Source organism: Cinclus cinclus, chromosome 10, assembly GCF_963662255.1.
Source record: "Cinclus cinclus chromosome 10, bCinCin1.1, whole genome shotgun sequence".
Lineage (NCBI taxonomy): Eukaryota > Metazoa > Chordata > Aves > Passeriformes > Cinclidae > Cinclus > Cinclus cinclus.
Window position 1 is genome coordinate 22,233,387 of NC_085055.1, and position 21,131 is coordinate 22,254,517.

At 48.0% G+C, this 21,131-nt stretch overlaps 1 protein-coding gene across 5 annotated transcripts in view; it reads left to right on the top strand.

Annotated features, from left to right (window-relative positions):
- The first annotated feature begins 110 nt into the window (after positions 1-110).
- Positions 111-21,131, top strand: part of HDLBP (high density lipoprotein binding protein) — a 38,824-nt gene continuing 17,803 nt past the window's right edge. Inside the window, exons 1-5 of one of the 5 annotated variants that reach the window (XM_062499498.1) lie at positions 111-210; positions 18,314-18,381; positions 18,922-19,034; positions 19,860-20,014; positions 20,488-20,703. In XM_062499498.1, coding sequence (XP_062355482.1) covers positions 18,959-19,034; positions 19,860-20,014; positions 20,488-20,703 — 447 coding nt within the window. In that variant the 5' untranslated portion in view covers positions 111-210; positions 18,314-18,381; positions 18,922-18,958. Of the gene's footprint in view, positions 211-14,190; positions 14,231-18,073; positions 18,382-18,921; positions 19,035-19,859; positions 20,015-20,289; positions 20,381-20,487; positions 20,704-21,131 lie in introns of those variants that run through there. The other 4 variants (XM_062499499.1, XM_062499500.1, XM_062499502.1 and 1 more) reach the window with 4 other exon arrangements.

The following is a 21,131-nucleotide window of genomic DNA, read 5'->3' on the forward strand; positions in this document are numbered from 1 at the left end:
GGGCGGTGCCGCCCCGCCCCAGGCCCCGCCCCCGGGGCGGTGCAGGGCCCCGCGCGCACGCGCGCGCCCGGTCCCCATAGCAACCCGGCGGGACGGGGCGGGGCCGCCCGCATGTTGTAGGTCACGCACATTCCCCCTCTGCTGCACCAAGATGGCGGCCGGGCCGTCGGCCTCGTACCCAGCATAGGCTTCGCCGCGGGCCGACTAGAGGTAATGCCGGGCCCGGCGCGGGAGGGCGGGGGCTGGAGCGACTCCGATGAGCGGGAAGAAGGCGAGGGCCCGGCGGGGCGGCCGGGCGCGTTCCGACGCCTGCAGCAAGATGGCGGCAGCGGCGAGAAGGGCAGCGGGCGGGATGTGCGGCGAGTGCCCGGCCCCGCTCTATGGTCGCGGCCGCTGCCATTGGCGCAGCTCGGGCCACGTGCCGCCGGGGCACCCCGCACCGAGCCGGGGTGCGGGAGCCGCCCCAGGGCCCCGCTCCGCACCAGCGCCGCCTTGGCGGCGGGGAGCGCTCCGGGGCTGCCCAGGAGCGGACAAAAGCCACGAGTCACGTCCCGCTTCGTTTCCCGGGGGCGGATCGGCCGGGGTATGGCCCGCGCCGCCGCTGAGGGGTTGGCGGTGAGGAAGAGGTCGACCTTCCACCCTCCTTGGGCTGGTGGTGGGTCCTGCCCTGTGCCCCCGAGCCCGGGCTGCTGCCGGCCCTCCAAGTGCACTGGTCTCTATTCACACTGCTCCTGGTCCCTAAAGCTGAGGCTGCGCCATGGACCGCGGTGAGGGAGGGTTTTGGCCTCACCTGTGACACTGCAGGTAGCGTCAGCGGCCTCTGTGCGTGATACACATGAGGGGAAATTCAGCCTCTGCTGACCTGCTCTCTATGCCTGCAGTGTGGCTTTCTTTTCGGGTTATTTATAGACCCAGATGATCCAGCAATCCAGCAGCTCTGAAGAGGGTTAAGCATGGGGTGCTGATAATTCTTGAGCTATAGCTAAAATGGCACATGATAGGTAGCACTTCCCATGATGGCTTTCCCCAAACACTAGGGGATGTTTTGTAACTCTCAAAAGTAATTTCTTTTACTGAAAGATAAGAAGCAAGAGAGGAGATTGTGCTGGGAATATTGGTATTATAGAGATCAGTTAACTTGTAAGATATAGCAAGGGCCTTGAAGTTATTCAGTTCAGAATTTGAAACCATCTCAGATCTGTGCCTGTGAAGTTAAAATTAGAGACATTCAGTCCCAAGGTGTTTGAAAGAGTAATGTTTTTTCTTGTCCTGTTATGTAATGACAGAGAAAAATCTGCTCACTCATATGTGCTGCATTGCTTTATCACACGTTTTGTATTTAGTAAGGTGAGTGAAGAATCTGCTTGGTGCTTTAGCCTCCATTTTTCCTACCGATTCTATTCTGACAACTGTCTTTGGTTAGAAGACAGCAAATGGTAGTATGCTTTGTGGTTTGTTCTTTGGTTTTTTTTTTTTTTCCTCCCCGCAAGCCTGACTTGGAAGTGGTGTTCGTGTATTGTTTCATATATGGGTTGGGTATCCCTCTCTGTGGTAAAGGAGCTTGTATCAGAGGTGAAGCAGGGAAGGAAGCAGTTGACTCATGTGTAGCTGTGTGTCTGCTAAAGCTCTGTGTCTCTAACCCTTTGCCTGTTTAGATTCAAGCTGTTGAAAAAAGCAGTCTTCCTGTTTGTACATGGATTTTTATAAAGCATGTCCCAAGCCATAGGCAGAGCCATCCACAACAAAAACACACACCCTTTTTCATGAAGGTCCACAGTGTAGTTTTACAGGGATCAGAATGACAGGCGCAGGAAGAGCTCTCACTAGATATGAAAGTAACACTAACTGGAGGTATGTGACTGCAGGGTGGCAGAGGCAGCATAACCAGCCAGCCTGAGCTTTGCCACTGCTGCAAAGTAAGTCCAGATCATTCCAAAGGACAGTTTTCCAAGCAGCTTCTGTAAGAAACAAAGATTGCTCCATGTTTGTTCTGTGTCAACAATCATTCTGGTGTGTCCACAGCAGGTAGTGTGATATACACTCCTGTCTTCTCCTTTGCTGCTAGTTAAGCTGATTTTTTTTCTGTTGGCTTCTTTTTTGCCTCTCCCCCAGTTTTGACCAATAGGGTGAAAAAATTGACATATCATCTTATGATTTTGATGGTTATTATTGTCCCTACTTTTTCATTAATCTCACTTATCTAGACTGGGATGATGAAGGAGGTTTCCCATTGAATTAGAATTGTATCATAATGTTGTTGGTTGTTGCACAGCATAATGGTAACAACAGTAACTTGATTTTGGTAGGTTAGGGGCAGTTACTCTTAGTCAAGTAGCTGGTCTTTTTCCATTTAACATTAAGCTGCCTCTGAAGATAGTATGGTCTGTTAGAAGGAAGCTTTGTAACCTTGGGTTTCCCATAGCTGTTATCTGAGTGAGAGCCAACCCAGACAAGGCAAACTGTGCAGTTTGCACCTTTTTGAAGAAAATTGTGATGTTTCACTGGTTATTTTGGGTGATACTGCCTTTTCCAAATCATAGTATACTCTTTGTATATAGAAGCTTGTTAAGCTGGTACAAATCCTTAGGATTGTGCTGCTGTGAAAATTTGGGTAATTTGTCCAATCACTACTGGTCAGAGTAGTCAGCAGTGACACTGGGACCATTTCAGACCATTCAAACTGAATGCAGATGTGTGGTTAGAAACATACGGTCATTTAGGGTGGAAAAGACCTCCAACATCATCCAGTCCAAGTCCAACCATTCACCCAGCACCCTGTGTTAACCACTAACCCATTCCCCAGGTGCTATGTCCATACATCTTGAACACTTCCAGGGATGGTAACTGTTGCCTGTGCTGCTTCTCAGTATCAAATCTAAACTTCCCCGATGAATGAATGGGTCACTTACCATAGCTGGAAGGGTTTCGGCAATTTGAATGGTGAGTTTCTGTAGAGTATCATATTTATGTGAAAATATTTCTCTTTGAAAAAAAGTCACTTGACAATGGTTTGACTTTGTTTTGTATTCAAGAATTCTACAGAAGGAAATGCTCAGGCTTCTATTGTGCAGAGCTTATAAAATAAACCTCAGAGTGAAATAATGAGATTGGAAAGCGTTCCCATGGGTGTTTTGAACCCTTATGGGAATGTTAATCTTGACAGAGATATACAGAGTAGTGGTAGCTTCCCTGTCCCTGGAAGTGTTTAAGGCCAGGTTGGACTGGACTTGGAGCAACCTGGCCTAGTGGAAGGTTCCCACCCATGACAGGAGTTGGAATTGGATGGTGATTAAGGTCCCTTCCTACCCAAAGCAGTCTGGGATTCTGTGCACCATTGAAGAGGTTGCAACAGGGTTTTTTAAGCAGACTGGGAAAGGTGTGTTCATCCAGGAGGTAACAAGTCTGACTTGTCCAGGAGTGTGTTACTGAGAGGCCCAGAGCCTGTAGAACTTCTGCAGCATGTGTCTGTGCAAGAATTAAGTAGGTGTTACTGTATTAAAATATGAAAACAGATAAAGAAGAGATAGGAAAATAAAACCCAGCTGCAGGATTAGGCCTCAGTTCCTCTTCATAATTGCCCTACCTTTGAAAGCAGAATGCTGTTGTGTAGTTTGTTGGGCTTTGCTCATGTTTTTTTATTTTTCTTATTGTTTTTTCTAGGCCTTTGGTCTAGAAGCTATTCCTGCAGAGTCTGTGGTATTGATTGTGGCCTGTGAGATTGCATTTGGAATGGAAGGGAGGGCCCTGGTCAGCAGGGCCTCTTGGGGAAGGGATTGCAGAGGTCTCAGGACACCTGGAGCTGGTCTCTAGCCTCCAGGTGTTCATGCTAGGCTGGTCTTTAAGTCAAGAATCTAGTATTGTGTCAAGAATCTAGAGCTTGTTTCAAGAGCTCTTTCCATTTGAGAAAATTTCCATGGGTTCAGAAGAACAATTTTGGGTTACTAGCTTATCCTGGATGTGGAATTACACCTGAGAGATTTGTATTTATATTTGTTTATCTGTCCTCAAGCTGTAAATGAAGGCAGATTTTTAGGATCTAAACAGCCTGTTAAAATCTTGTGATGTGCATTCCCCTCATAAATGGTTAAGTACTGAATACCTAATAACTCCAGCAATCTTTTTCCACATCTTCCTTCTGTGAACTCACATTGCCCCTTAGCTCTTGTGGTGTGACTTCAGTGGAAAGAAATCAGAAAGTCAGGCTGGAAAAAGATATATGAATAAGTGAGGAGGAAAAGTTACAGCTGAAGCAAGGGGAAAAACTGAGTTGCTAGAGGATTTATGTGTTTAAAGTTTTAATTGCAATGAGGAGAAGTAATCAGGCTGTGATTTGTGTTGTTTCCTAGAAAAGGTGTGTTAAAGCTGTAATAGTTAATTTTTCCTTCATTTAGGTGATCTTTGGTATTTCTACCTACTGATATTTTCCCAGCAGTCTTGCAGAAGTATAGGAATAATTTCTGGCAGCTGTCATATAATACAGATAACTTTTCTTTGATCTTGCTGGTAGACTTCACTTGTCTCTCACGACTGGTTCTATGTTGCTGAATCTTGCATCTGGCAGATCTTTCAAGCCTCAAAGACACCTACTAATGTTTTGCAAATTATTTATAGATATATTAACGTGTAGATAACCAAAGTACACATAAGCACTCCTGTGGGTGCAGAGAGCTGACCTTGGCCACAGCTGCCTGGCCTGTGGGAGCTGGCTGTGTTGCTGAGGCAGCGAGGGAAGCATGTCACTCTTTTGTCAGGAGCAGGGGTTGGAGCAAGGAGTTTATGTCCAGCTAGAGGCACAAAAGAGGCACTTGCAAAGCAGCGAGCAGAAACAAACAGGGAGAAACCTGAGAGAAAAGATGGACCACAAAAAGCTCATCAAGAGGAAGTCATAATGAGTTTAACTTCAGTGGAAAAACAGCACTAGAAGAAGGGAAAGGATTGGTTCAGTAGCTGCAAGACACAAAGAAATGGTGACTCACAGGAAAAGTTTTGCCTTTGAGGGGATTGAATAGCACAGTCATATTTATGCGATCTCCCTTAAATGATGTTATTTAATTGCAAAATAAAATTGATTTACTTGTTGATGCAGAATGGAAGTAGTACCACATTCTCTTAGACTCCACAGCACAGTGTCTGGAACTGTTTTCCAGCAACAGTTTTGCTGTTCTACTGATGATTTTTTCAGTGATGAGAGAACAACTTTGGAGAAGTTTGGGGATGGAACAGATAGATTTATTTAGCATTAATGGGAGAAAAAAATCCCTCCCTCCTGGAAAAAAGACCCCAACAACAACAAAAAAAAACAACCCTCAAACATGAAAGCAAGGAAACAAAGCAAAACCAAGAAACAGAATTCTATAAGGAACTTGCTTATAAATGTATGTCAGTGTGATTGTGGTAAAAGTATCCACACGTATAACTTGTGTGTATGCCACATCTTTTACCTGCATGAGAAATACCTCTGAAGGAGAGTTTCTGGGAGTCCTCATATCACAATAATTGATACTTTTGTGCTGTAGCTATGAATTCAGCAACATCCCAGCAAATAACTGGATTTTAAGGAGGAAAGACTTGGGAACCCTGTTGTGTTTTGGCTATTGCAGTCCTGTTTGGTGAGGCAGGACCCAGCCTTCTCTCTGTGTTATTGAATTGATAGTTGATTGTTGAGATCTCTCCACAAGTCCTTTAAGTGCTGTCTGACCCCAAGTCACTTGTCAGGATTCTGGTTTTAAAGGAAGGTTACTGGTATCATATCTCCCAATAAATACCACACAGCAGCTATAGCTGACTGTCACAAAGGTAACTTCTGGCATATTTTTCATCAGGGATTGGATAACTGGAATAATCTTCTTATATTGTTTGAATTTCAGGCTTGGTTCCAGGTATTGGCACACAGCATGAGCATCACTCCCCTTTCCCTTTTCCCCACCCATGTTAGTCTTGGTTGACTGGTATTTCAAAGATTTTACAGCAAGTTGCTAAAAAATCTGCAGAGGCTTTTTTTTTTTTTTCAGAGGAGCACAGATTGCTCTGATGGCCACTGCTGGATTCAGGTGGTACCACCTGCTGTAACATCACTTGCTAGTTCTCTTCTGCTTTTCCACAGTCTCATGTTTTTGTCTATCCCTGTGTTTCTGGCACTGGGAATTGAACTGGATATTTCACAAAATAAGCTGGATATTTGCCAAAGAAGAGTGACAAACAAAGGCTAGGGCAGGCTGTGTGGCTGGAACAGGGACCTTGGGCGTGGGATGGGTACATAGGTTGCATTAGGAAAAAGGAAGAGAGTAAGGGACAGAGTTAAGATTTCCCCACTGGCAGGGACAAAGGCAAAGCCTGGGAAAGCCACAGTGGGGCAGGAGGCCAGGAGTGATTGCAGTGGACTTAGTACTGCTTGTCCCAGAAGTTGGGGGGCATTTTTGTGTCTCCAGTGGGCACTGGAGATTGTGTGCATTGCCTGACTTCTGCCTTTCTGAAAGAGGAGGGCAGGGTTCTGATGTTTGTGCACCAGGCCCAGCTGTTTCCATTGCTCAGGAGAAAGTAAGTTTGCAGTTATCTCTGTGCCAGTGATAAAGTTGAATGTAAACCTGTACTGGAGCAGATGAAAAGAAAATTGAAAAGAACAACTCCCAGAGCAGGCAGGGCGAGAGTGGGAATGGGAATATATTATGGCTGACCTGCTAGTGCATATGCCTTTGTTTTCAGAGTGAGTACTTCAGCAGTTGGTGTACTGTGTTGGGATTTAGGTGTTTGGTCTTATAAGGACCCTTGAAATGCCTGGAAAATAATAAGTTGTAGGTATATGACTATTGCTTAAAAGTAGAGCTGGTTATATAGCATTGAAGAAGCTTAAAAGTGAATTTTTATTCTTGCTCTTACAAATAGTTTCATGAAATTAAAATCCTGAGTAGATTGCTCTATTGCTTGCAGCATAGCTGTGGGTAAAATGAGAGCAAGCAGTGAGTGTTTGCAGAAGGTTAGAAGTTCTTGCAAATTTAGAAAACATTGCTCCTCTACTTTATTTGAAAACTCATCTTGTTCAGGACACTATTCTATTAATCCAAAAGACAATAGCCAGATGGGTGGAGGAGTGAGCAGCATGAGGTATCAAAACAAAAAGATTGTACCCAAAATGGTTCATGTCCTGTTTCAGTTCAGCCCAAAGATGAGCAGGGCAGAACTGGGAATGATTCAGTTATGAAAAGGGGTTTTAAGCGTGAAATAATATTATTTGTAACAATTAGGGGGAATAGTTTTACTCTGAGTTCTCCCTATCTCTCTTTCTCTCCTTTCATAGCAGGCTTAGAGTGGCCTTGCAAATTTGGAAGGGAAGACTGTTTGGGTTTTTCACTGTCAGTTTAGATCACCGTGATGTAATTCTGTCTAACACATGAAGAGCCTTTTGCTTGGCCTAGTAGAGATTAGGAATTAGTGCTTGTCTGTGGATATGCTGAGCCCCTGTTGCATGTGCTATGAATAGGACAAAGGGAAGGCAGTGCTTAAATAGTGAGGGTCCAAGCATTGCTTTTCCAAAGTGGCAGTTGGAATCAGATCTTTACTTTACTAATTCCTTTTTCAGAGGAATTGTTGCCAAACTGAAGGTGTTTTTTTTTTTTTTTCATTTCTAAGTAGTTCTGTCCTGTTCCAAACAAAGCACTAGCCTCCCTGCAAATTTCAGGCTTTTATTCCTTCAAGTTTTTTGTTTGTCACAATAATGCTGACTTTTCTGTGTTGTAGTTTCAAGCTGCTTATTGCAACTGAAAGATTAGAAATACAGAAAAATACAATTTACAGAATTAAAGGGTCTCGTGAAGCCATGTGACTTGGGAAGCTGGAATTCGGAGCAAAACATACCAGAGCACATAGAAGTTTATAAAAATGGAGCTCTGGCATTCTCTTGAGTCTTCGTTATCCAGTAAACATTATGAACTGAGGAATCTAAAATCTTTCAAGGAGCCTTGAATGACTTTGCTGAGGTTTTTTTGTATAATACGTCAAATCAAATAAGCTAAGCAAGATTAAAAAGAACTGTAACCCAAACAAAATGGACAAAACCAAATGTCCGTTTACATTTTTGCTTAAGTTGCAAAATTTCTGCTCCTGCCCTGAAAAGTGGCATTGGGGAGGTCTCAGTTTGCCACTGTTCTTTTTTTTTTTTTTTTTCCTTCATTTTCTAGATATATTTATCTAATCCATGTGAAGTGTTGTCAACTTTATAAACTGCTGTAAGCAAGTACTTAAATTCTGTCCTGCAAAATATCAGCTTAAGAGTACCTGGAGGAGGGTCTTAGTGGGTCTGGTGACAGGTTTGAGCTGAGGGACCCAGTCAACTTGATATTTTCTCAGAATATGACAGTTAATGTGGAAAAAAGGTAAGTTCAGGGCTTACAAATCCCTTGCCTTTTCAAGCTTGGTGATGTATAGTGCATGGGAGCTGCTGGCAGCATTTCTTGAAAAAAATTGCCACGTGTTCATTTTACATTGCAGTGGCCAGTGGAGAGAGAGCAGGAGACTCTGAAAGGTAAACAAAAGAACTTCAACCCAGTAGCCAAAGGACAGCAAAGTGAAAGTTTCCATTTGAGGAACAGAAAGAATAGTGCGTGCTTTGTCCTGCAGTATCTCCTCATTTCTTGGTTAACTGGGATATTAGCAGGCTTTGGGAAGTGCCTCTCAGCTCACTGAAATTGTGGAAGATTTTTGTCCTTCTGCAGTGTTGACTGGCAAGCACTACTCTGAAAGCACCTGTGAGTGATAAGCACATTGTGGTGGTAATATAAAGTAAAAAGCAAGTTCAGCATAAAGAGCCAACATTGAAATTTGGAGTTCTACCTGCAAGTAAGAAACCTTATTACACTGTAAGGATAGTGAGGTATTGGAATAGGTTGCCCAGAACGTTTGTGCAGTTCTGCAGGTTTTCAAGACCTGAGTGAGGAAAGCCCTGAATGCTCTGGTCTGACCCTGCTTTGAGCAGGCCTCCAAGACTCTGACCTCCATGTGTTGCCAGATATTCAGAATTTCTGTGATTTCAGTGCTGTTCCCACTTCTCAGGCAATATATTTGGAATCTTTGTTTTCTGAATCACTTCTTCCATTCTTGAGTCAAAAGCAAAAGGTGTTTTGCTTTACTGTGAAAGTGGAAGATACTATATTTTACTTTGTCCCTCATATTTATTCCTCATGGAAATGTTTATTGACTCCCCAAGGCCAGGAGCCTGAGATTTGCTTCTACTCCTTAAAAAAATCTATTCCTTTGGAACTTCTTGAAAGCCAAGTTTAATGCTAAATCAGATTTCTCTCACAGGGCAAGTGGAAGGGCAGATGTAGACTGGTTCTCTGTGGCTTCCTTCTGCTTTGCTTTTGAATTGATTTTATTAAACTGTCCATTGATTTTTTTTTAAAATTCTTTTTTCCTTCCTCATCTCTGGAACGAAATTTGTTTTGTCGCAGCACCTGACATCCAAGGATCACAGCATTCTGAACAACTGGAAATGAAATAACCAATCCGTAAAGAAAATCAAGATGCTGTGTGTGCACAGCCAGGGCAACCAAGAGTATTTTGCTGGTCATTTCACCAAATCTGCAGCAAATCTAAGAGCAGAGCTTGAGTCTGTTTACTGGAGCTTTTTTTAATGTTTGGTTTCTTTTTTTCCATTAAATCGCATTTTCTCAGTGTCCCTGTGTAAAACCAGCAGCTTTTCTTCCCTCTGCAGTCAGAAGGCCTGCTGTTCTTTGTTCATACTAGAACTCTGTCCATACCAGTAAGTTGCTCCTGTTCTTCCTGCCTATTCTGCATGCCCCTTGTGATAGGCTAGGAAGGGCAGTACATATATTCTTTGCTAGCTGATGGTTGCATAACTTTATTGTCAGGATGCCCAGGACATAAGTCTTTTAAACACATTTGCCTCAGAGCCCTGCTGAAGTCTGTCATTTTCCTTCAATATCAAGTCAGCTCTTCTGTTCCTGCAAGAGCATTTCCCTCAATAAACAATGTAGGTTACCAGGAGAAAGGTGAGTGGTGTTGCACCCACCTGGGACCCTATATTTTATATCACCCAGGTCCTGTGTGAGACAAGCACACATAGTCACTCATCTTCCTTCCACCACCCTCTCTTCTTCACAATATCACTAAGTGGTTGGAGCTGGGGATTAATGTATAGGCTTGGGTAAACTTTTCTCTTTCTACCTATAATTCTGTAATTGAGTATTTACAGTGGGCCTCTGAAGATGGTGGGACTGCATTAAGTACAGCCAAGGGGCAGAATTTAGCCTACAGAATCATTTTTTCCCAGCACTGGTGTGTGAATGGGGAGGATAAGTGTCTGATTTGCACATCCCTGGAACTTTTCTTCCTCATGGCAAATAAGTAAAAACTAGTCTCAAAGTCACAGACACGTGAGCAGTGTGGACTCATGTTCAGTCATTTTTTACAATGAAACTTTTTTTTATTCTCTTAGCAGAACTATCTATATAGTTTGACTCCTAACTTCATTTTAACAGATTTTCTGTAGAAATGCAAATGTTCTGTTGGAAGATCCCCTGGCAAGCCACAGTGATAGCTGTAGAGCTGAGACACGTATCCTGCTTTGGCTGACAACCTCAGTACTCTCTGGCATACAAGTACCCTGCATCCTGAATCCTCTTTTGCTTGCTTTTTCTAGTGTGATGCAAAGTACACCCCCCCAGCCCTTTTCTCTTAATGCCACTGGCAAGGGATGTACTGAAATGGATGCTTTCAGGGGGTAGCTCTTTTGTGGTGTTCTCTGACTTGAGTGTGTGGGATAAGCATCCAGAGTACAAAAAGGGTGCTTATTTGTACAGTTTTAGAAATCTGGAGTTATATTTAACAGGAAATAAAATCACAGCACACACTCTTTGGAACATACTGGGGTTGCTTTCCAAATAAGGCTTTTGGTTTCTGGCTGGAAAAATAGGACTCTCTTATAACAACAGAAAATACGAATAGGCTAGAAGAAATGCTTTGCAAAATCCCAGCTCAGCTGAGGGTAGATGTGCCAGGAAAGGCCAACCTTTTTGCTCCAATAGTTTAAGGTGCAGTTTCCTTTCCCTTCCCCAAGAGCTCTGGGGTGAAGTGATCATGGAAAGGTTCTTTACTCTTCAACCTTGCCTTCAGATGGGTGAACATGTTCCAAAAAAAAAAAAAAAAAAAAGCCCCAAACCAGTTCAGTGTTAGCTTTCTGTGTGTGTGTTTGATGTTTTTGCTGGTCCCATTTCTGTGTCCTCCCTCAAACTGGTGATAGGAGCTGCCAGTCTGATAAGCTGTGGAAACTATGCACTGCCCAATCCTTTGCCCTTTCTGCCACCCTTTGGTGCTCTCTTTGAAAGGCTTCTTTTTCAGTTATTCTAAAAAGTCATGAAATTGGGGCCTGTTTTTTAGTGTTTGTCAAGGGGTTGGGTACCTTCTTCTGTATCCATTCCCCTCAGCTACCAAAAATTCCTGCACCTGGCTTATAGAGGAGCCATTTTACACACATCTCCATGACAACTGTATTTGTAAATTATTTTTTAATGTGAGATTGCGTTTTTGGGCAAGTAAGTAGACAGAACGGGCCTGAAGCAATCTGTTCTAACACCTCTCTGCCCATATTCCATAGCCTCATTGAAGAAAAGGTATGGGATGGAACAGGGACAGTCGATGTGCTGGTGGGAGCAGGAGGTTGAAATAAGCCTCCTGGCACCCTTTAAATGTGCTTTTGTCCATGCACAGGACACCTATGTACTTACTGAATATGGGAGGAAAAGGGAGCTCTTCCCCCCATACACACAGCTCTTTCCCTGTGGAAGATCTTCCTCTAAGAACAGCCTGTGACAGGTTTCCTTCAGCTGAAATCATTATTTGAGGGTGGCACACGGTGAGGTGCTCTAGGCCTTCCAGTAGTTTCTGGGACTGGCAGGCTTCCCTCCCACCACTTGCAGCTGCAAATAAAGGAAGAGCAACAGGCAGAGGAAGATTGCCTCTTAAGCAGACCTGGAGAGGAAGCTGTGATAGAAGCCAGAAATCCATAATGATCTGGCAACTTGTGGCTGCAGCAGCACAATACAGAGAAAGCAGGAGAGGGCCATGCTGCTACCCCAGAGGCACAAGGTGGCATGTCCCCACAGAGGGCCCCTGCTGAAGCAGATAATGAGGTGGAGATGAGGGAGAACAATGTTGGTGCCTTGGTAAGATGCTGCAGGCTGGAGGTTGTGATGCTCCTCTGGTTCCCTGGCACAGGGGATCTTGGTACTAACTCATGTTAGAGTTAATTGGAAATTAGTGTTGAGAGGAGCCTGCCTGCTTTGCACTGGGGAGATAAACACAAGAGAGCAAAAGCACCTGAAAAGCATCCTCCACCTTAAAGAATATTCTGAGTCCCAGATTACATCATCTTTCACTGCAGCTGCTGCCCAAAGTCTGGAGGTGATGAGATTTGCCCAGGTTCCTGGAGCTCTGCTTTTGCATGAGCCACCAAATGCCTTGGCAGGCACCAGGCTGCTTGTGTGCCTTACAGATGCTCATGGCATCCTCAGCCCGGGTGGTTTGGGTCAGAGCAGCCAGAGCCAGCTCCTAAAGCAGGTACGATGTGGCAGCAGTGGTGGCTGCCTTTCTGAGGAGAACCCCATGCTTGGAGTGGTATTCTTGCATCCTCACAGAGATTACAGGCTTTCTGAGGAGAGGTTGGGCTGGGGGAGATGGATCAGGGAGGTGCCTGGGCATGGTGTCAGGTCTCAAACAGCTTTTATTCTCTGTTTAGCAGACTTCCTGATTTCACCCACAAGTGTATATTTATTTATAGTTATAAATTGTTTGTGTCAAAAAGTTCAGGTGCTTTGATGATGTCCTCCCAGCCATAAGATAAAAAGAGGAGAAATGGAGAAATCTGCTCTTGTTTATGAATAAGAAATAACTTTACTAAGGGCTGAATACCATCTATGTTTCCATAAATACAGTGCATGAGATCTCTAAAATTTACTGCATGTAATTAAAAGCAGTTATCCCAAAGACCTCAAATTTTTGTGGGCAGAGCTCCACAGAGCAGCTTCTTTCGTTTTGTTTGCTAGTATCTGGGAGTGCTCTCTCTCAAGGTGGGAATGAGAAAACCAGTCACTAATAAGTCATGAATTATGAGAAAGATTAATGTGGTGTAGGAAAATGAGCTAACACAAAAAATCAGTTCAAATTCTATGTATTTTTACAGTGATGGGACAGGGTTTTTTCCTTGGTGCCCTGAGAGTGCAGAGTTAATAATTAAAAACATCTATATTGCACAAAGTAATAAACATTCTCTATGCAGGAAAGCAGGGTACTGTGCTTGCTGGTTTGCCTTTCCCCTCCTTCACTCTTCCCTATTTCCAAATTGGAGACTGGGATAAGATGAGGGGCTGCCTTTTTTTTTTTTTCCCCCCCCCCTCTCTCCTGGGTGATAAGAGGTTTTGGGGGTTTTCTGTGGTTTTGGTTGTTTGTTTTTCTCTTTTTTTTTTCCCCCCTACTCTTGCTCTTACCTTGCCCCTTCTGCCTGCCTGCAGCCTCATTTCGGGTACTGCTGCTCTGACACAGTCTGTGCAGGAGGAGGTGGATCAAGGGGCCACCTGGGGCTGGGGCCGCGCCGTCCCTCTCCACTCCGGGGATCGGGCTGGAAACCCAGGTGTTGGCCCTCTTCTCTAAGCCGTGGTTTTCAGGCTGATCAGAGCCCTCATAAGCCACCGCTCGCTAACCCTGCCTGAAACCGGGCTTGACCGCAGTGAGTATTGCTGCGATCTGGGCCCGTCGCGGGGTTAGGTAAGGGGCGGCGGGCGGTTCGGCGCTACAGCAGCCCCAGCCCCCTCTGCCGCTGGCCTGCTGTCGGGAGGCGCGTTCCGGGGTGAATCCGCAGGGAAAGGTGGAAAGGGTCTGTACCGCGGATATCAGTCGGGGAGCAGGCGGGGGTGCGGTCCCGAGGGCGCAGAGCGGGCACTAGGCCACCCGCGACTCGCTCCCCTCGCCGTGCGCCCCGCGGGCCGGGCCGGCCGGAGCGGGGCCGCCAGCACAGCCGAAGGCTCCCAGGCCGCGGGGCGTCCCTGGCGGCGCAGGGCACGCGTGGCGGGCTGGCCCCGCCGGGAAGGGGGCATGTCCCGCTGACGTGCGGCCCGGGGATTGGCAGCGGCCCGGCCTATATAGGCCGCGGGGCGGGCGCCGCGCCGTTCTCCCAGGAGCGCTCCGTTTCTCCAGAAGGGCGGGCGAGCGGGCACCGGCCGGAGTGAGTCACGGGGGACGGGGGGGCGGCCCCTCCGCCGCGGCCGCGGCGCCGACGTGGAGGCTGGCGGGGCTGCGCGGCCCAAGGCGGCCTCGCATCGTCCCCAGGGCACCGACGTGTCGGCGCTGCTTGGAAAGTCCGCGTTAACTTCCCGCCGGCCGGACCGGACGGGGCAAAGTCCGGCAAGGGAGGGCATCCGGCAAGGGAGGTGGGGAAAAGTCTGGCCCCGCGGCGCGGCCTCGGACGGCGGTGGCATGGCTGTGCCGGCCGGCGGCAGCTGCCGCGTATCGCCGGCGTGTGGGGCCGGGCCGGTGGGGAGGCCGGGCCCCACGGCTGTGTGGGGAGAGGGCAGCCCGGCCGGGCCCAGGCGCGGCGTGGTTCCCGTCGTCCGTGGGAGAGGGTTAGCGGCGCAGGCCGAGGCGGCTCGGGGCCGTTTCTGGCGGCCTTACGGTTTGGTTCCGATAGGAGCCAAAGCGGCCGGTGGCGACCGTTCGTCCAGCGTTGGGCAGCCCGGGCTGCGGGGCCGAGCGCTCCGCTGCTGCCGTGGCTATAGAAGGACGAGCGCCCTGGCCGCCGCCGGCGGGGGGGAGGTGCCATCGCCGGGCCCGGAACTGGCCGTGGCCTCCGCGCTACCGGCAGCGTTCCGGCGGCCGCGGAACCGCGCTCGAGGCTGTCATTGGGCCCCGCGAGAGCGCCTGTTCCCAGCTCGCCTGACGCGGCCGCCCCCGGCCCGCAACCCGCAGGGCCGCGGCGGGTTGGGGCTGCCGGAGCTGGGGCTGCGGCTGCCCCGTGGCACTGGCCGCGCCCCGGCCCCGGCCCCGCACGGTCCTGGTGCTCTGGGCGCGCCCCCGCCGCCCCCTCCCGCTCGGCCCCGCGGGGGGCGCGGTGACAGCGGGGCCCGCCGGGCCCTTTAAGGGCGCCGCCCCGCCCCGCCGCCCCGCCCCCGGTGCCGCCAGTGCTGAGGTGGCGCTGGCTGCGCCGCCCGCCCGGCCGGGCCCGCGGGGCCTGGCGGCTCCCCCAACCCTTCGGCCGGGCACCGCGGGGCAGAGCGGAGGGGAGGCCTAGTGCCGCTGCCCCGGGGGTCGCGGTGGCGGTGCGGGCTGGGTAGGCTCCGGGATCAGACAGCGCCGCGCGGGAGGCTCCCCGCGGCCGATTCCCCGCTCGGAGCGCGGCCGGGGAAGCCCTCGCCCTCTATCCCAGCCCCGCTGAGAGGCACTGTCTCTGCCTGCCCCGCCAGGCCGGCCAGCAGGACGCGGCCGGGTGCACGTCCTCGGTGGCGAGGCCGCCACAGCGCTCCTCCTGTCCGGGGCCAGGCGTGGTGGCGGGGCCGGCGCTAGAGGAAGAGTAAACATGGGGGATGGGTCAGGACTGCCCGCGGCCAAGGCTGCGGTCGTGTTGCACTCTATGATGCACTAAGTCGGGAATCGCTGAGAAGAGAGACTTCATTCTGCTGCACAGCAGCTGTCAGTGTGATCCCCCCAAACTAGGGGTCTGCGCCTCCAACCTCTGAGGGAGCCCATCGTTTTTCAGAAAGCAAGTATTTTCACCGAGAGATTGCCACGTCCTGTGGGAACATTTTACAGAGGACAGTGCCTACCAGCCCAGCCCTGTTGCTGTGTGTGGTTCTTGCTACATGGGGTTGATAAAGTGCTAATGTTTTTCTTACATATACGTTTAAGTAAGTGTAACTGACGTTTAGGTCCACAAGAACTGATTGTATTGGCAGTGTAACTCATGACTTAGACTTTGTTTCTCTTCATACAAATGTTTTCCCTGTGATTAGGTCTGGGCCTTGCTGGAGGTTTTTTTTTTAGGATTATTTCATTCTCTTTACTGAAGTGTGCTCTAGACTTCTGTAACTTCTTTTGGTGCACAAGGCCAGCATTGGAGGCAGTGTATCAACGAGGCAGTTTGAAACCTGTTGACTCAGTCAGCTACATGCTGGCATGACGTAGCTGTAACCTTAGTTTGAAAACCTAAGTAGGAAGCCAAGGCGGTGTAAGGTCCAAATGCAGCGCTTGAACTGCTGGTTTTGATGTTACATTTAAAATACCATTCTAATGGTTGCCTCTGATTTTGGCCAGAGATGAATCCCTGAAACCTACAATATATCAGATGCTGGAGATGAGGAGTATTTGTTCTTAGCTTCTTGTATGGGTGACGAAGCAGAAATTCATGTGGATAAATGCTGCCCTTTGATTTTTGCATTGAATGTCTGGCTGCTCTCTGAGGTGGAGGCTGCAAGGAAGATCTCTGCAGCTGGTGTGTACACATTGAAACCAGCAGCTGTGCCTTGAGGTTGTGTCTTTCAAGTAGGTGCTATATTGGGTGTTGTTCACTGGTTTCTTATTCTTATCCTCCTCCTCTAAGGGAGGAAAGCACATGCGAGATCAGCCAGGTGGTGTTTTCTGGAGAAATGAGAGTTATAAGCACATCCATGCCTTTAGCAAGGCTCCAGCCAGAGCTTGACAGCTGTTTATGATGTCTGGGATGCCTCTCCCTCCTGCCCTCATTTGGAGCTTGCCATGAGGTGGTAGCACCCTTGTTAATGACCCAACAGGCTGGAGGAGCTGCTATGGAGTCTGCAGGCCTTGCTGAGATAGTCTGGAACAGGTGCTATGGCAGTAATTTGCTTTCCTTGGAATCTGCAGCAGCTTGAGCAGTGCAAGCATGTGCCATGGACACGTAACCAGTCTTACACTGTGGCGTAACCCTGGACAGCAAGATTTCTCCAAGATCAGGTTACTAGCCACCCTTTCTGTACACAGCAAATGCTTTGCAGAGATCTGCATTGCTGCAGCAGCTGTACTTCAGCAGCATGACTGGCTGTCCCAGTACCTGCTGCCTCATTCCAGGATTAATTGCAGCATTAGCTCTATTGCTCTGACAGCACAGTTCGTGCTGCCTTCTGCCTGTTAAAGGCATGCTGAAATAGGGGAAAACAGTGGCCTTGGCTGAGGTGCAGATCTGTATGACTCTATTGCATCACTGCTCTCTCTGTTCTTCCCTCCATTCCTTCTGCCACCATCAGCCTCCCTTACTGCATCACAGCTGTAGTATAATGTAAGACACCCCCTCAGCAACTCTGCATTTTTAGGAGTGATGCTGGGTTTGGGAGCCTTTTCTAATATAGTGGAAGGTCAGGGATGGCAACTGTCACTTTCCTGAAAAGCAGTCAAGTTTGTTGTACAGAAGGGGGTCCGAGCAGCACTGCAGGGTGTGTGTGGGAGAGGGACCTCTTGTCCCACGAGCAGGCAGAAGCACTGGGTTTTAGGAGAGTGCAAGCTCTGCAGAAGCACACAGAACAGCTCTGGGGGACTCTGGGTGTGGATATTGTACAACTGACAGTGTGTGTACTATAATGGGTTTTATATTTTCACTTGTATTCCTAAGCACTTTTTCAGTAAATCTGCAGATCCAGATTCAGGAGATGGAAATCCTTTCCCAGCAGTACATTTTTCTTCCAGGTTCTGCCTTGTGTACACATTTGAAATAGTTCATGTAAACCAGTGTAAATTTTCTTCTTCCGACTTTCAGATTTAGGCCTGGAGACAGAATTTAGTGTCTGGTGCATGATCTTACTGCAATAAAAACTGCAGAGCTGGACTGCCCTGCAGCTGAGTGTAGAGAGCCCTGAGTGTTTGCCTTAGTTTGTGAGGATGTCTGTGTTGATTCACCCAAGCTCCACTGAACTACATTCCTAACTTGTGACTGATGGCAGTGTTGTTGGCAGATTTTCAGGTTGTTATTCTCTTCTGACTAGAGAAGGTCTTGCTTGCAACCCTGAAATTTCATGTCTTGAACATCTGTTATTAATTGACTATATTTTTGCGTGATATTGGATGGCTACTCTTGTAGCCAGTGTGGTGAAAGAGTAACTCAGACTTCCTGCTGCGAAGTTTGAGTAGATTGTGGTGCTGCATGCAGAGCTAGTGAAACTTGTCAGGTGTCATGTGTGGGGAGATGCAACTGGATATGAGAGTGTTTTGGGTAAAGTGCAGGCTCTGTTGGAAGTTACAGTAACAGGGGTGTCTTGGTTTTCTGTTGTCTTGGACCTAATTTTTTAAATTTTTTTTTTCTCTAAAGCAAAAGCTGGCAGGCTGACAAACAGGCAGCTTACAGGACGGACTCTCTGGCTACTGACCATTTAGCTGGTAAGTTCTTTTTTTGGGAGAGCCAAAGATCTTGCTATTGCTGAGCTTACCAGTCAGAGTGGCTTTCTGAGTATCTCCCCAAGTCAGTCACCTAAATTAATTTCACATGGAGATGCAGCTTCTTGGGTCCTTTCTCTTTTGTTTCTAGGGATACATGATGGTCTTGAACTGACTGTCCAGACATTCACATACTCATGTAAAAATTGGACATCATTATTAATTAATAGACTAATGAGGCTGTAGTTTAGATTAATTAGACTGTGCTTTAAAAATTTGTTGTGTACCCCTTTGCAGCGGCCTTCTTAGGCTACACATCTGCCTTCTTAGGGATGAGCTCTGGTTTTGGTGACCACTGTGTAGGGAGGAAATATTCCCCCTAAATTCCTGTTTCAACAAGGAAATTGGGCAGCAGATGGGGCCTGTGGGTGCTTTTCAAGAGAATGACTGGAAGAGTGCTGAGTAACATATGCTTTGTCTTCCTGGACTGACTTTGTGCATCCTGAGTGGTGCTGATGCTGTAGCCACTTCCATCTCTTGCAGTGGCATACCCGGATTGTGTGTGGGTGGGAAGTCGACAATGAGCTCCGTGGCAGTTTTGACCCAGGAGAGCTTTGCTGAACACCGCAGCGGCCTGACCCAGCAGCAAGTGAAAGGTGAGTTCCTGTGATGTGCCCCTACATCCAGACTGCACATACCTCTTACCCAAGCTCACTCCATGTGTCTGATTCCCCAAAAGTGTGCATTTTCCTTTCCTAAATTAGTGTTTTGTTAGACTTTAGCTTTCCACCCCCAGCAGCACAGTGGTGGTGCCGCACAGTGCAGGGCTGTGAGGAGACGGGCCTGAACACTTCAGAGAGTTCTGGCTGTCAATGCTCTCAGCCCTGGGATGGAGCACATGCAAGAGTGGGGCAATGAGCTACATGAGAACCTCGTGGATCAGTGTGCTGGGCTGTCATTTCCACTCTTTGCTCAGCCAGGTGCTTGGGGGGGGGGGGGGGGTGTCACTAACCGTATGAGCTGACTCAGTGATGGGTTTTGGCATCCTAGGCTTTCCTTAGGCTTTGCCCTAACTATAGTCCTTCTCTGCCTTTTTCCTGGGCTTCTGACCTGTACTATTGCTCTGGTCCTGTCACTTCTTTCTGTTCAGCCCATTTTCCCCTAATTGAACCCCTCTTGACAAAGTTTGCAATAATGTGCTGTTTGCTGCCACCATTCACTTCTGTGTTCACTCCCTGCACCCCCTGTGCTAGCTCAGACAAGGCTAGTGGTTTGTGGCATGCACTGCAGTCTGCAATGCTGATGTCAGTAGTGCTCCAGACTTGGCAGCCTCATAGGCATAGTTGTAATAGGATTAATAGCAGGGCAGTAGCCATTTGCTCTCTCTCTTGTTAGTGGTGCCTAATTACAATTGCACTGCCTGTGAACACGGGCATTTCTGCAGGGAAAGTGACTCATTTGCCCTATTTGCTTTACTCCAGTTACAGCTTTAAACTCTGAAGAAGAGAATGATCCTCCAACCTACAAGGAAGCCTTTCCTCCACTCCCTGAGAAAGCGCCATGTTTGGAAGCTGCCCAGGAACCTGCTGGTCCCTGGAGCAAAATTCGACCGATAAAGGCTTCTGTCATCACTCAGGTTGGTGGGACTGGATGTCTTATCTCCTGTCTTTTCCCCACTCCCAGAAGTAGGTGAAGTGAAGCATTCCCTGGAGTATGAAATCCTTGGTATGTCAGACTCTTTGTTGTGTTTTACCCTGGTGTTGCAGCTGAGAGCTAGGACTGCTCTGGAGGGGGAGGGATGTGTTGGAAAACTGTCCAGAAGTAGCTCTGCATCCCTGTTCCACAAAAATCTGAGGCAGGCGCGAAGGGAGGATTGCAGAATTCCTGTAGTCAGTGCTAATTGCCCTTTAGGGAAGAGTCCTGGTGTGGGGCAGACTGGCTGCTGCAGTGCTCCTGCACTTCCCTGGGCACAGCTGGTTGACGTGCTGCACAAGCCTGGGAGGTGAGCTTGCCACTAAAGTCCTGTATGGCCATGAGAGAGAGAGAGTGGGGAACTGTCAGGCAAAAGCACACTGACAGCTTGCTATGCTCTTTTGTGTGGCTGTGCAGGTGTTTCATGTGCCGCTGGAGGAGAGGAAATACAAGGACATGAATCAGTTCGGAGAGGGCGAGCAGGCCAAGATCTGCCTTGACATCATGCAGAAGACAGGAGCTCACCTGGAGCTGTCTCTGGCAAAGGACCAGGGCCTTTCCATCATGGTCTCTGGCAAGTTGGAAGCAGTCATGAAGGCTCGGAAGGAAATTGTTGCTCGACTGCAGACTCAGGTGAGGGCAGCTAACTGTTTCTCACTTGATCCTTGCTCTTGCCCAAGACTCCCAAATGCTTTGAGACCCTTGGGTGTGTGTGCTTATAAGCCAAAGAGGTGTTATTAGATGACTAATTCAGCTTTGCTATATATTTTCAAAGTGTACAATTGGCAATTTGGAATGGAAATGAAGCTTAAAATAGGGTTCAAAGCTAATTACAGGCCATGGTGTTGCATGAAGGGTGGAGTCTTCAATCTGTGTCATTGTGCTGAGGTGCTGGTGCTGGCAGGGTATAGGCCCCTCACACAAAATTCATAGTGTGTGAGAACAGAATAGTGCTTTCTCTGAAGTCCTTCAGAGAAGAATGGGAAGGGATGGGAGAAAGAAAAGTAGAGAAGAGGGAGTTCTGCCAAATGCTGGAAGCTTCAGATCAGGGTTCTGAGTTG